Source organism: Polypterus senegalus, chromosome 3, assembly GCF_016835505.1.
Source record: "Polypterus senegalus isolate Bchr_013 chromosome 3, ASM1683550v1, whole genome shotgun sequence".
Classification (NCBI taxonomy): domain Eukaryota; kingdom Metazoa; phylum Chordata; class Cladistia; order Polypteriformes; family Polypteridae; genus Polypterus; species Polypterus senegalus.
In genome coordinates, this window is record NC_053156.1 from 115,555,491 (window position 1) to 115,569,902 (window position 14,412).

Below are 14,412 nucleotides of genomic sequence, written 5' to 3' on the forward strand. Positions count from 1 at the left end.
CCTGTCCAAAATCGTACAATGTCAGCCCAAATCTGTACCGCTAAAGACGGAGTTTCACGCACTAAATAAGCTATAGATGAGAATAAGCAAGCACCATCTCCCCTGATATTTACTACGCGTGAGGCATTTGTACTCCATCAACATTAATTATTTCCAGAGACATAATTTTGTCTATTTTTCCAGCGCATCGCGCACAAAAGCAAGGGAACGATGAGAGCACCAGAACTCTGCTCACATCGCTTCGCTTCGTACCTCAAGCCGCAAGTAGTAAGTCTGTAATAAGCGGAATACCGCTACGCTTTGCACTCACAGGATGGAAGGGCAATCCCGACCGCTTTTATATAGTAGATTATTGTACCGTCTGCGGTGGGTTGGCACGCTGCCCAGGATTGGTTCCTGCATTGTGCCCTGTGTTGGCTGGGATTGGCTCCAGCAGACCCCCGTGACCCTGTATTCGGATTCAGCGGGTTAGAAAATGGATGGGTGGATTATTGTACTGTACATTTAAATTGCACACAACCACTAACCTATGAAGGCACGGGCTCAGTAGGAGAGCCTTCAGAGGTGGTGCAGTATCTTCAGCAGGTGCGTTGTTGTCTTCTTCCGCTGAGTGAGTGCGCAACTGAAGAACATCATCTTGATAGGCAGTTGCTGGCGCTGTCTTTTCATATGCGTGAGGAGGCTTTTGTAGGGTATTGCCATCTTTAATCATATCCAAGAGTTTCACCTTCTCCTGGATAGTAAGCATTTTCCTCCGGCACTTAGTTTTATTGTCAGAAAGCTTAGAAAAAGCAGCACGTTTAGGAGCCTTTGTAGGGATTAGATAAAAGTTCTCAGAAAGCGCATGCGTAGTGACGTAAACGTGTATGAGGAAAAAATCGCGATAGAGTGAAGCCTTGAAAGTCAAAGCGTGATATAGCGAGGGATCACTATAAGTGTATGTGTGTGTGTGTATATATATATATATATATCTGTATGTATGTATGTATATATATATAATATTTATATATAGATATGTGTATGTTTATATATATATATATATATATATATATATATATATATATATATATATATATATATACACACACACACACATACATACACACACACACACACACACACAAATTAAAAAAAAAAACATCTATAAAACCCAAAAAAAGAGATGTTTTTATTATTGCAAAAGAATGAGTGGCGCAGCAATTATATAAATGACTCTATTTAAATATGTAAATTGCTTTATTTTCCAAATAAGATGTGTAGAAATCTAAGTAATCAATGTAGACCTCAATGTATGCAGTGCACCATCATGTATTTTGCATGTAGTAATAAAATGCATTACATTTGTTATTTCTACAGATTGCGTATCACAAACATTTGTAATAGTAAAATACAATGACAAATACAACATATACAGCATTTCTCGGTTATCTGTCAATTTATATTGAATTTATAAAAGCAGTGTTAATGTTTGTGATGTGCCATCTGTACAAAAGACAAACGAAACACATTTTATTACTACAAATGTTTGCGATGTGGCATCTGTTGGAATGACAGACGAATCAACTGGACGGACATACAGATACACAGATTTATCTTTCAATTAAGGTGGATAGTTTTATTTTCTAAAGTAGTATTTAGGTACCTTTATCTCTCTGTTATTTTTTAATCTTTTGTAAATGAAGTACTGTAACAAAAAAAACAAAACAAAAAAAAAAAAACTGCAGAACAATAGATAAAGATCTGTTACCTCCACACCTGCAATAACATATTAGAAGGAATATAATATCACTTACCGACAGTTTATTATACTCCGTATCAGAGGATAAACTTGAAGTTGGACTACCAGGACTAAGTGAAGATAGATTTGATTCAGTCAAATTATGGGTTTTATCTGGCACGTATAAAGTCTTAAAAAAAAAAAAAAAAAAAAAAAAGGTCATACAATAAATTAGTACATGACACAGAGAAACTGTAATTATATGACAAACCCAATACTTACCTGTCCTGGACAAATAGTATGAGAGAAAAGGTGGTTTATTTCCACAAGTCTGTTTGGGGTAATGTTAAACTTCAATGCAATACAGTTAAGAGTATCATCAGGGCCAGCCTGTATAAGAAAAAACATATCAATTACCTTTGTCAAACACATACATCTAAGCATTTTGGATTACTAGTATATTTTTCTTATAATACTGATTTTAAACATTAAAAACATTTCCCTAAATAGTACATGGGGCATAGTAGTCAAGGCTTTGGACTTCAAACCCTGAGATTGTGTGTTCAAATCCCTTAGATAATTGCCTTAGATAAAAGCATCTGGCAAATAATAAGTAGTAATAAAAATATCTTCAATTAAACAAATAGGTAAATTCAGAAATGTTATAAATCATATTTGTGTTATTTACCAAATGGCATTTCTCCTTTGGAAGGTGGTTGGTGACAGGTGTTTCATATTACTCTGTTGAAAGTGAATGTCACTAGTATATTGTAATAAAGCCAATTGTCAAGCATTCAACAAACTAATTTCTGCTGACTCTCTCTATACCACAGATACCACACAAACAAAAGCCAAAAAAACCTTTGGACAATACCTGTGGGTCTAGGAAGAAACTGAGGCCAAAAAGGGTCACAGTCATTTAGGTTAAAGTGTTTTCATATGCTTTCCATATTAAAACAGCATTCATCTTAAAGAAATAGCATGAAGGGTTAACCCTGTTCAGGCATATCAGGAAACTAGATACAGGTCAAGTGAAGAATTGAGGCAAAAATGTAAAACACAAAATGTACCGAAAACTATAACTAAGTGATCAGATGATCTGTATTCAACAAGACCGGACAGTCGTTACATACACCAAATTTTCAAGGGTAGTAGCTCAACCCAAATGGTATAAGAATAATATTCTAATATACTGTAGAATAAAGAAAAATAATAAAATAGACTTTCATTTTATATAGATCACTTGGTTGTAAACTAATGAACCAACCAGAGTAAATATATGCATTGATGAACACTATAAAAATTCAATAGTTTATAAAATTAACCTGTATCCTTTGTTTCTCCGACCATTCTGATCTTGCTGTAATAGAATGTTCCCTGTACAAGCATTAGCTGTATAATAAGTATAATAAATGACTCTGATGGACAACCTTTTCTCCTACTTGATTACTGACTCAAAAGATATTTTATCAAACTTGTCCCAGTTGAGGACATGTTTCTTTCTTTAATTCAGATGTTGGTTTCTACCACATGCGTCTCAAACAACATTGCTCTCCGAAAGTACATACTTTAGATACCTGTAAACAATAATGGCTAAATAACAGAAAAGCCACTATTACATTACAAATAAAAAATTTCATTTCTTGACACTCTTGTCAGTATATGCTATTTTGTTATATACATATATACACACACACAAACCCATTATATATATATGACTGATATGATTGATTTTCCAAATGTGTCAATCAGCATAAGTAGCGTGCAGCCTGCTATCCCATCCCCCACCGACACAGCTGAAGTCAGACGCAAAATTCTCAGAGTTCAAGTCTGTTTATCTGGGTGTGAGGTATCTGGAATTGTATTGAGTAAACTAGCAGAATAGTAGTGTAGTAGTGTGTTAAAGAAGTTATGAAAAAGAAAAGGAAAAATTTTAAAAATAACGTAACATGATTGTTAATGTCATTTTTGTTTTGTCTTTGATATGAGTGTTGTTGTCATATCTATATATCTATATCTATATCTATATATCTATATATATATATATCTATATTTATATATATATATATATATATATATATATATATATATATATAGCAAAATACCCGTGCTTGGCAGCGGAGAAGTAAAAAGAAAAGGAAACATTTTAATAATAACGTAACATGATCGACAATGTAATTGTTTTGTCATTGTCATGAGTGTTGCTGGCATATATATACAGTAATCCCTCCTCGATCGCGGGGGTTGCGTTCCAGACCCCCCCGCGATAGGTGAAAATCCGCAAAGTAGAAACCATATGTTTGTATGGTTATTTTTATATATTTTAAGCCCTTATAAACTCTCCCACGGTGTTTATAAATATTCCCCGCAGAGTTATACAGCATAATCCCTTTGTATTCTCTTAGATATTAGGTAAGATTCATTGAAATTATGTATATAAACACACTGTTTATATACAGTAAAATCTAAATATTATTTTAAAGATATTGAGTGTCTCCAATATCACATATTTTACAGCCATTACAATAGACAGGCCACCAGCAATAAATACGTACAATGCAAGAAAAATAGTATACAGTAAATGTGTGTACAGTGACACTAAAAGTACGTACATGTACTAAGTACTGTAAGTAGAAAATTAATTATGGTTACTCACCAACAATGACACAATGACTTGTCCGATAACAATGAGTTTAATTTTACTGCACAACAAAGGAGAGCGTTACAGCTCTTCCAAAGGAGCCACTTCAGGCGATTGTGTAGCACTGCCGTTGTTCTTGTTCTGGCAGTCTTCAATCCAAATCCCTAAAGCAGATTCCATCCAGACTACTGCCTTATTACATCCACTTACAACTCGTTTTGCACCCTGGTTAAAAGGACACTGTGGCCGTAGATCTTATATTCCTTTCCTACTTTTTAAATAAAAAGAATCGTAGCCTTCAACAAATCCAAAACGTTTACCTTTTTGGCAATCATTAACATCTTCCCTTTGCGCTTGGGCACGGCCCCTGAAGCAGTAGCAGATCATTTTGGACCCATAATGAAGGCCTGACTATGCACAAAGATAAACACAAAAGAGCACAACTCTTTACGCAGCAAAACACGTTGATGCTGAATGAGCGAGACGAGACTTCCTGGTTAACACTGCATTCAGCACGCAGGAACTTAACTGCGTGCTCTGATTGGTTAGCTTCTCAGTCATCCGCCAATAGCGTCCCTTGTATGAAATCAACTGGGCAAACCAACTGAGGAAGCATGTACAGGAAGTAAAATGACACATTGCCCAAAGAACCCTCGAAGCAGCGAAAAATACGCGTTATATATTTAGTTATGCTTTCATATAAAATCCGGGATAGAGTGAAGCCGCGAAAGTCGAAGCGTGATATAGCGAGGGTTACTGTATATATATATATATATATATATATATATATATATATATATATATATATATATATATCTCTTCATCCCATCCCACACTTCCTTCATGCTGTTACTCTGCAACTTCTGCTCCAGCTTTTTCCTGTACTGCTCCTTCGCTGCCCTGAGCTGGACTCGGAGTTCCTTCTACACGCGCTTGAGCTCATGCTGATCACCGCCTTTAAAAGCCATTTTCTTGGAGCTAAAATTACTAAGCCCCATACACTCACCCCAAGAGATGGCCTCAACCCGCTTCTATTAGCTGACGAGAATTGTACTGAATTTATATCCAAACAAATCAAATTCTTTCTAGAGACAAATACATCCCCTGAGATCTCTGCAGGAATACTCTGGGAAACTCTTAAGGCCTTCTTAAGAGGACAGATTATCTCATATCTTTCCCACAGAAATAAATCCGAGGCCAAGAAAGTAGCAGAGATAAAAAGCGAAATTACTAAAATAGATGAAGAACATGCCAGACTACCAAGCGAGACTCTACATAGGAGGAGGCAGGCTCTACATTCGGAATTAAACCTCTTGACAACTAAAGAAACTGAACAACTAATCTACAAATCCAGACATCATTATTATGAACATGGAGAGAAAGCTAATAAGCTTTTAGCTCAACAAATTCACAAGCAAGAAGTGCAACGCAATCTCGTAATCACCAACACGAACGGAGATAAAATCATCGAACACAAAAATATAATGCACACTTTCAGAGACTACTATAAATCCCTATATACTACTGAGTTTAAAGAAGACAACACACAATCTAATGCATTTCTGGATACATTACAGATACCACAAATAGACGCTTTTAGTGTGGAGGAACTTGATAAACCTCTGGCATATCAGAATTACTAGATGCTATAAAGTCACTCCAAGGTGGAAAGCAGCAGGCCCTGATGGCTACCCTGCAGAGTTTTACAAGAAATTCTCGCTCAGCTAGCCCCTCCTATTAGCAACATTTACAGAAGCCAGAGATAACCAATCTCTTCCACAAACCTTTCGCCAAGCACTAATCACTGTTTTCCAAAACAAAATAAGGACTTATTACAATGTGCATCATACAGACCAATTTCACTTCTGAATAACGACGTTAAAATACTCTCTAAAATCATAGCTAGAAGGATGGAGAAAGTGCTCCCTCGTAATATCACAAGACCAAACTGGATTTATTAGGGGCCGACACTTATCTTCAAATCTTCACGCCTGTTTAATGTAATATACTCACCAACTAAATCAAACACCCCAGAAATATTATTATCATTGGATGCAGAAAAGCATTCGACATGATTGAATGGAAATACCTTTTACTACATTGGAGAAGTTTGGGTTTGGCCCAACATTTGTGCATGGATTAAATTACTGTATACTAACCCAGAAGCTTCAGTTTGCATCAACAACATTTGCTCAGACTACTTTAAACTAGAACGTGGCACTAGACAAGGATGCCCTTGTCACCGCTGCTGTTTGCATTGCCATTGAACCACTGGCAATACATTGTAAATACTGATCAGATAAAGGGGATTAGCAGAGAAGGACTGGAACAGAAAATCTCATTATATGCAGATGACATGGTACTGTATATATGGACCCAGAAAATTCTGTGCCTGCAGTCTTAGCAGCACTCACAGAATTTCAAAAGATCTCTGGTCTCAGAATTAATCTGAATAAAAGTGTACTCTTTCCAGTGAATTCTCAAGCATATAATATTAGATTAGATACCCTACCTTTTATCATTGCAGAACAGTTTAAATACCTAGGGGTAAACATCACAAGTAAACATAAAGCTCTATATCAACAAAATTTCACGTCTGCATGGAAAAAATTAAACAAGACTTGCATAGATGGTCAACCCTTCATCTCACACTAGCTGGAAGAATTAACACTGTTAAGATGAATATTCTTCCTAAGCTTTTTTATTTCAAAACATCCAATATACATTAATAAATCATTTTTAAGCAATTAGATTCAACAATATCCTCATTTATTTGGAATTCAAAACATCCACGCATCAAAAGAGCGACCCTACAAAGACAAAAGGCAGAAGGCGGCATGGCTCTACCTAACTTCCAGTTTTATTACTGGGCAGAAAATATACAGGCGATAAGAACATACACAGGCATGGACCGCAACAGAAGTAAAATCATGCAGTACTTCTTTGTATTCCTTGCTCTGTGCTCCAATAAATACACGCTATCGGCAATATACAAATAACCCAATTGTGCTCCACTCACTTAGAATCTGGAACCAATGTAGAAAGCATTTTAAGACGGAGAAGCTTCTATCTGTGGCACCTCTGCAAGAGAACCACCTCTTTCAACCTTCACAAACATATGCAGTTTTAATATCTGGAAAAATTTGGAATTAACTTGCTTAGAGATCTTTATATAGACAACGTCTTTGCATCCTATGAACAATTACATTCCAAATTTAACATTCCAGCTACACATTTCTTTCACTATCTTCAAATCAGGAACTTTGTTAAAAATAACCTTCCAGATTTTCCTCATCTTGCACACTCATCCATGCTCGAAAAAATATTGTTCAATCTCAAGGACTTAGACTCCATCTCTACAATATATAAAATCATTTTACAATCCCTCCTTTCAAAGATCCAAGAGGACACTGGGAAAAGATCTCAATTAATATATCAGAAAAGGAGTGGAAAGTAGCAATGCAGAGAATTCACTCGAGCTCCATATGCATTAAGCATACAATTATACAACTCAAAATTATATATCGAGTACATCTGTCTCGACTAAAACTCTCCAAAATGTTTCCAGGGCATGATCCAACCTGCGACGTTGCAACCAAGTCCCAGCCTCACTGGGTCACATGTTCTGGGCCTGCACCAAATTAACATTATTCTGGACAAAATTTTTAATTACCTTCAGACAGCCTTGGACTCACAATCCCTCCTAACCCATTAACAGCTGTGTTTGGGGTTCTTCCAGAGGGCTTAAAGTGGAGAAAGACAAACAAATTGTGATTGCATTCACTACACGTTTGGCACGCAGACTTATTCTGATAAACTGGAAGAACCCAAACTCTCCTCTTTTAAGTCAGTGGGAAACCGATGTGTTATATTATTTGAAATTGGAAAAATCAAATACTCAGTTAGAGGATCTACAGACTTTTTCAAAACATGGCAGGATCTAATCAGTAATATTTTAAAATAAGTTCATAAAGCACAGAGAATTTATTAATTTAGGTATGTTTACAAGCCTTAAATTTTACGCTTTGGCTTGCTCTCTCTCTCAGGGTGGGGATCGATCTGTTCTTAACTCGATTTTTCTTTTTGTAAAACTTGATTGCTTTGTATGGATTGCAATAAAATTAATAATAAAAAAAAAATAAATAAATAAAAGCCCTTTTCTTCTGGTTCAGAAGGCCCTTGATGTCACTTGTAATCTATTGCTTTTTGTTAGCATAGCAGCGTACTGTTCTTACTGGAACTACAATGTCCATACAGAAGTTGATGTAGTCAGTAGTGTAATCAACAACCTCCTCAAAGTTCTCACTATATGATCCCTGCAGGATATCCCAATCTGTAGTTCCAAAGCAGTCTCTCAGAGCCTGCTCTGCCTCAGGGGACCACTTCCTGAATGAGGGTGTGGTTGTAGGTAGCGCCCTCACTCTTGGTTTGTATTGAGGCTGAAGCAGAACCAGGTTATGATCTGCTTTCCCAAGCGCAGGCAGCGGGGTGGCACTGTATGCGTCTTTAACGTTTGCATACAGTAGGTCAATAGTCCTATTTCCCCGGGTGTTACAATACACATACTGAGAGAAGGCAGGTAATGTTTTTTCCAGCGTCACATGGTTAAAATCTCCAGTGATTAGCACAAGCTCCTCAGGGTGCTGTGTTTGTAATTTAGCAACTGCAGAATGGGTGACGTCACCCGCTATCTCCGTGTTCGCCCGAGGAGGGATGTAAATAAACTATAATATATTAGTATAACACAATATTAATTCAGGGTCATGATTAAATACCACCAAAAGATCAAAAGCAATGATGTTAGAAGCTTTTGAGTTTACACTAATCTCCTTACAATAATTTCACAGTATAATTATACTTTAATTTTTGAAAAGATGGCAAACTTTTTTATCCGAGGTGATAAATGTGGATGATTCACACATCCAGTGACCTGGTTTAAAATTCTATCTGACTTGGTTTTTATTCAGAGAGAGATATCATAGTCTCCTTAATTCTGTGTTTTTTTTTTCCTTCCCAAATAATCTGGTTATTTGGCACTTAATAGCACTGATAACTGTTAATACTGACATTTAATCTAATACCAGCTTTCCTTCGTCGTTACTATAAATCAGCTAGCTTTGCTAATACATCAGAAAACAGATGTTTTCATCAAATTAACAGCATAATTTCAAAGCATTTAAGAATCTTGACTATATGCTCCAAATATAGCAAAAAAGGGGGGCATGAGCACCCAGGATGGCTCAATGGCATAACCCTTTCAATTTTTCTCTCACCATTACCCTCTACCAATCCTAGCTCTTGGTTGGGCATCTCACAGTCTTGGAGTCTGTAGGCTTAAGTAGTAATGATGCTCTCTGAATCTCTCAGCTGCATTAATTAATGCCTCCACAAAAGATGTCTATGCATACCCCTATTAAAAAGGCTCAAAATTGCTGTATCATAATTATTTACATTAATTATAATTGGTTAGAATGCTGCTTACATTGGTACACTGATAGCTAGAATTCATTATCTTTACCTCCATTTGGTGCCATGATTCATTTCCTGTTCATATACCAGAAACGGTGCAGCTCGTTTTCTGCCCATTCGCAGGGTCAATGGGACGGTTTAGCAGAAGACTTCTTCATTCCATTAATCAGGCAAACAAGAAAGTGTCCTTAACTTATGTACTGGGGCCTTGCAGTCTTTTTTAAGTGATCTCTTATGTCATTTCAAGCTTTTTGCAAAGCAACAAAGCTGGACAGCTTTTCCTTTACACATTGCACTTCAAATCCTAACTGTACTGCTGGACACAGCCCCAGTGATTGGGAAAGGCAAAATCTGCCAGGCAGCACAGGGTGTTAAAGTAGAAGCCTTCCCTGCAAACTGCATTATTTAAATGCAGAGCAAACACATACATGACCACTCAGATATGCTAATGTCAAGGGAAATGTATATAGTCACTAACACCTCAATCTCCTCACAATACTACCCAAGTATTGAAAATGTTAGAACAAAATGTTTCCACATTATATAAAACAATATTATGACTGCACAAAGCGCTAAAAGCGTATAGGAGGCTTCAATGGATTAAAATTTCATGATATAAAAAAAAAAAACACATTTCTAAATTTTCTTAAAAATATACTAACAAGTTTTACTACAGATATCAATCATTAAAAATATGTTAAACTTGGACTTACAATATATTCCATGGTTCCCAAAGGTTGTTTTATACTCATTTTCTTCTCTTTCCTCTTTTCATTCTGTTTACTGTGACTAATGTTATCTGTATTAAAAACAAAATAAAAATGGTCATGGTTCTTAAAAAACAAAAAAGCCACAATGGATATAGACTGAAATAGTTTGGAATAATAAGGGGAAAATTAACTGACAAGTGGATATTAAAAGAATTTGAATTACACTGAAAAATACATTTATTAAATTAGAATTGTGGACACTATATCTCAAAGATATATCACAAAATTAGGTTGAAGTAAGAATTGTGCAACACAGTAGCACTGCTTTCTGTGTAATGTTTGCAAATTTTCCTAGCATTTATGAGTTACCTTTGAAGATTATAGAGGTCTCTCACTGTCTAAAAGAACTACATTAGATGGATCAGCAAAAAATCATTCAAGCTTCAAGCACATTCTGGCTGAAATGCACCCATCTACTGGTGAAAATTAGGTCTATAAAATAAATGAGTGGTTGGATATTTTAGAATAGCAGTACTAATTCTATCTATTCTATCCACTTTTTTCAAACTTACAATTTCTTTTTCAGTACCAAGAGAGACTATAGGCTGACAATCAATACCACTCTAGGTGGTTGAGTATACAGTGGACATATTCCTTTGCAAGGAGAATATGTAACTCCACAAAGAAAGCATCCCAAGCAAACTAAAATGCTTAATTTAACATATTTATCTACTCATACCTGACAGTTTAAAAATTTCAGTTCTGCTTCCTAGCAACCTGTTTTTTTTTGTTTTTTTTTTTTTTTACTCAGAACACTATGAAGGAATTAAAAGATCTTGCATTACATTATCAAATCACAAGAATGCCAACACCCACAGGCCAAATTAAGAGTCACTATTTAACTTAAACCACTGTGAAGATGCCATGACAACTTGCAAACTTCACAGAGACATTGGAAGGCTTGTTATTTTAATTCAAGAAGCAACATTGTGAGGCTGCAGCCACCCAAATGCATCCAATTAAAACAAATGCTCCATAAATATGTACATTTCTCAAGATTTAGGAGTGTTGTTAAAAATCTATGAGAATATTTTTCATCAGAAAAGATTAACTTCCATTTCACCAAATTCTTCCAAATTAAACTTGAAACATGGCTTAAGGAAAAAAACATTATGCGTAAACTTTGTAATTAAATAGTTTCATACTGTACATTTATTTTTTTTAGAGTTAAATTCATACTAACTATATACTAGGTTGTATGATTATGACAAAAATGATAACTGTAGTTATTTTGATTATATGATTGCAATCTTTAAAATTAAGACAGATAATATCTTTCAATACCTTTTCTGTGGCTGAAACTGCAAGCATAAGAATTATTTAAAAAAGCAGATTTTTTTTTGTTTTATCAATAAATCAAAACAGTCACATTTACCGTTGTCAGTGCTGTCCAAAAATTTAAATAAACCTAAAGTTTATTTTACATATTTTTATCACCACAAAATAAACTTGGACAGTAAGTACAAACGTAACCAAAAATATATATTTTTTACCAATAATTTATCCTGCAAAATCCTCTCTCTCACATGGGTCAACAACATCTTTGAAATCTAGTTGAACTCACCCCAATTAAAACAGGTACACATGAATGATAAACTATTATTAAATGGAGGTACCTGATAAACTGCATACTACCTATTTAAATGATGTCAAACCAAAAATGCCAGAGTCACACAATTTTTACAGTACACTACATATGACAAATGAACCTTTAACACTGTCATCACAAATCCAAGTTTCTGACTACGATACCACCCATGTCCCCTTTAATGCAAGCAATTTTGTTTAAGCTTACATCTTTAGTTTCATGTATTCTACAGATAATTATAAAATTTCAATTAAGTTAAAAAATGTGCTTCTTTCCAAAATTTTGTAGCAACAGAATTCTACTGAATCCCTGCAATTTCAAAATTAATAATTAAGAGATGGAGAAGAGAAGGAGGTTAATTATCAAATGGTTTTTGGATGTCTACTGTAGCTCAGCAGTCCACAGGGCTGGCCTAAATGGACACAGAAGCTATAGGTTTCTGCAATAATTATTAACAATTAGAAAAATGTATGATAAACTTTAAAAAGGGTAAAGCACAAAATGTTTTCCATTTTTTCATAAACATTTATTTGAAGTAACACAGCTAGGGTAACAGAATAAATGTAACAAGTTACATAAGAAAATTATCAATATTCTGTATGGTGCAGCTTCCTGCCTCTATCACGATGCATCAGTGGGGACTTGTGGAAGACATGATTACTCGAATACTAACAACATGGTAAAGACATAAGCGCGCATTCATCTACAACTGCATATGTTATTCCGTTTGCCGAAGTGCTTAAATGCCTCCTTAGCAAGTGTGGCAAGACAGATTCTTAAGTTCATACAGCAATAAACACACATTTCACAGGAGTACTGCCAGTGGCCCGTTGGCGTGGTCCTGAAGCACTTCCGGGTCAGGCAGAAGCCCAACAAAATAGGGCTCACAAGTCCTTGTAGTACCCCTGGTGGCACACACAGGACCCAACAGGGCTGAGCTGCAGAACTTTATCTCCCATCACGCCCTGTGGGAATCTGTGGTATCGTAAAAACTCAGGGCCCTTTGGAGAGATCTGTCTGCTGTCTAGCGATCTGGGGGAGATAATCGACTGTGCATACTAACCCCCCCCCCCAGGTCCTTCCAGTTCATAGACATCCCGGTCAGGTAAGGGTCCTGTCTCTCTGCCACTGTCCAGTTGATGAGGTAAGCATCAGAGGGTGTTGGTCATAAAGTCTTATTTATTATTTGTATATTCTTTTCAAGCCTGCATAAGCTGGGTTCATGTCCAAATGACTGTAAATGGCATTTTCATTGGTTAGCCATATTTCAGCCAGTTCTAATAGAAAAAACTGTGTTAATGCACGATAAAATAATTGTCGTTGTTAATTAATGCATTAACGTGATAATAACACATTGACTTGCCCAGCCCTCTCTCTCTATATAATATATACAGTCATATGAAAACCACTCTTAACTCTTTGGATTTTTGTTTATCATTGGCTGAGCAACTTCCTTTTAATATATGGCATGACTTATGGAAACAGTAGTATTTCAGCAGTGACATTAAGTTTATTAGATTAACAGAAAGTATGCAATATGCTTCATAACAAAATTAGACAGGTGCATAAATTTGTGCACCCCAACAGAGATATTACATCAATACTTAGTTGAGCCTCCTTTTGCCAATATAACAGCCTCTAGACACCTCCTATAGCCTTTGATGAGTGTCTGGATTCTGTATGGAGGTATTTTTGACCATTCTTCCATACAAAATCTCTCCAGTTCAGTTCAATTTGATGGCTGCTGAGCATGGACAGCCTGCTTCAAATCATCCTACTGATTTTCGATGATATGCAAGTCAGGGGACTGAGACGGCCATTCCAGAACATTGTACTTCTCCCTCTGCATGAATGCTTTTGTAGATTTCGAACTGTGTTTTGGGCCATTGTCTTGTTGGAATATCCAACCCCTGTGTAACTTCAACTTTGTGACTGACGCTTGAACATTATCCTGAAGAATTTGTTGATATTGGGTTGAATTCATCTGACCCTCGACTTTAATAAGGGCCCCAGTCCCTGAACTAGCCACACAGCATGATAGACCCTCCACCAAATTTGACAGTAGGAAGCTGCCGTTTTTTTCTTGGAATGCGGTGTTCTTCTTCCGCCATGCAAAGCGCTTTTTGTTATGACAAAATAACTCAATTTTTGTGTCATCAGTCCAAAGCACTTTGCTCCAAAATGAATCTGACTTGTCTAAATGAGCATTTGCATACAACAAATGACT

General features: G+C 36.0%; 1 protein-coding gene across 6 annotated transcripts in view; it reads right to left on the reverse strand.

The window, feature by feature from the left end:
- The window catches only part of LOC120525496 (nuclear receptor coactivator 7-like), a 179,874-nt gene that overhangs the window by 67,631 nt on the left and 97,831 nt on the right, over positions 1-14,412 (reverse strand). For 5 of the 6 annotated variants that reach the window (XM_039747841.1, XM_039747842.1, XM_039747844.1 and 2 more), the window contains 3 exons: positions 10,541-10,626; positions 2,000-2,107; positions 1,794-1,907 (listed from right to left, as the gene is read on the reverse strand). In XM_039747841.1, the coding sequence (XP_039603775.1) occupies positions 1,794-1,907; positions 2,000-2,107; positions 10,541-10,626 (308 nt within the window). The remainder of the gene's footprint in view (positions 1-1,793; positions 1,908-1,999; positions 2,108-10,540; positions 10,627-14,412) is intronic. The other variant, XM_039747845.1, reaches the window with a different exon arrangement.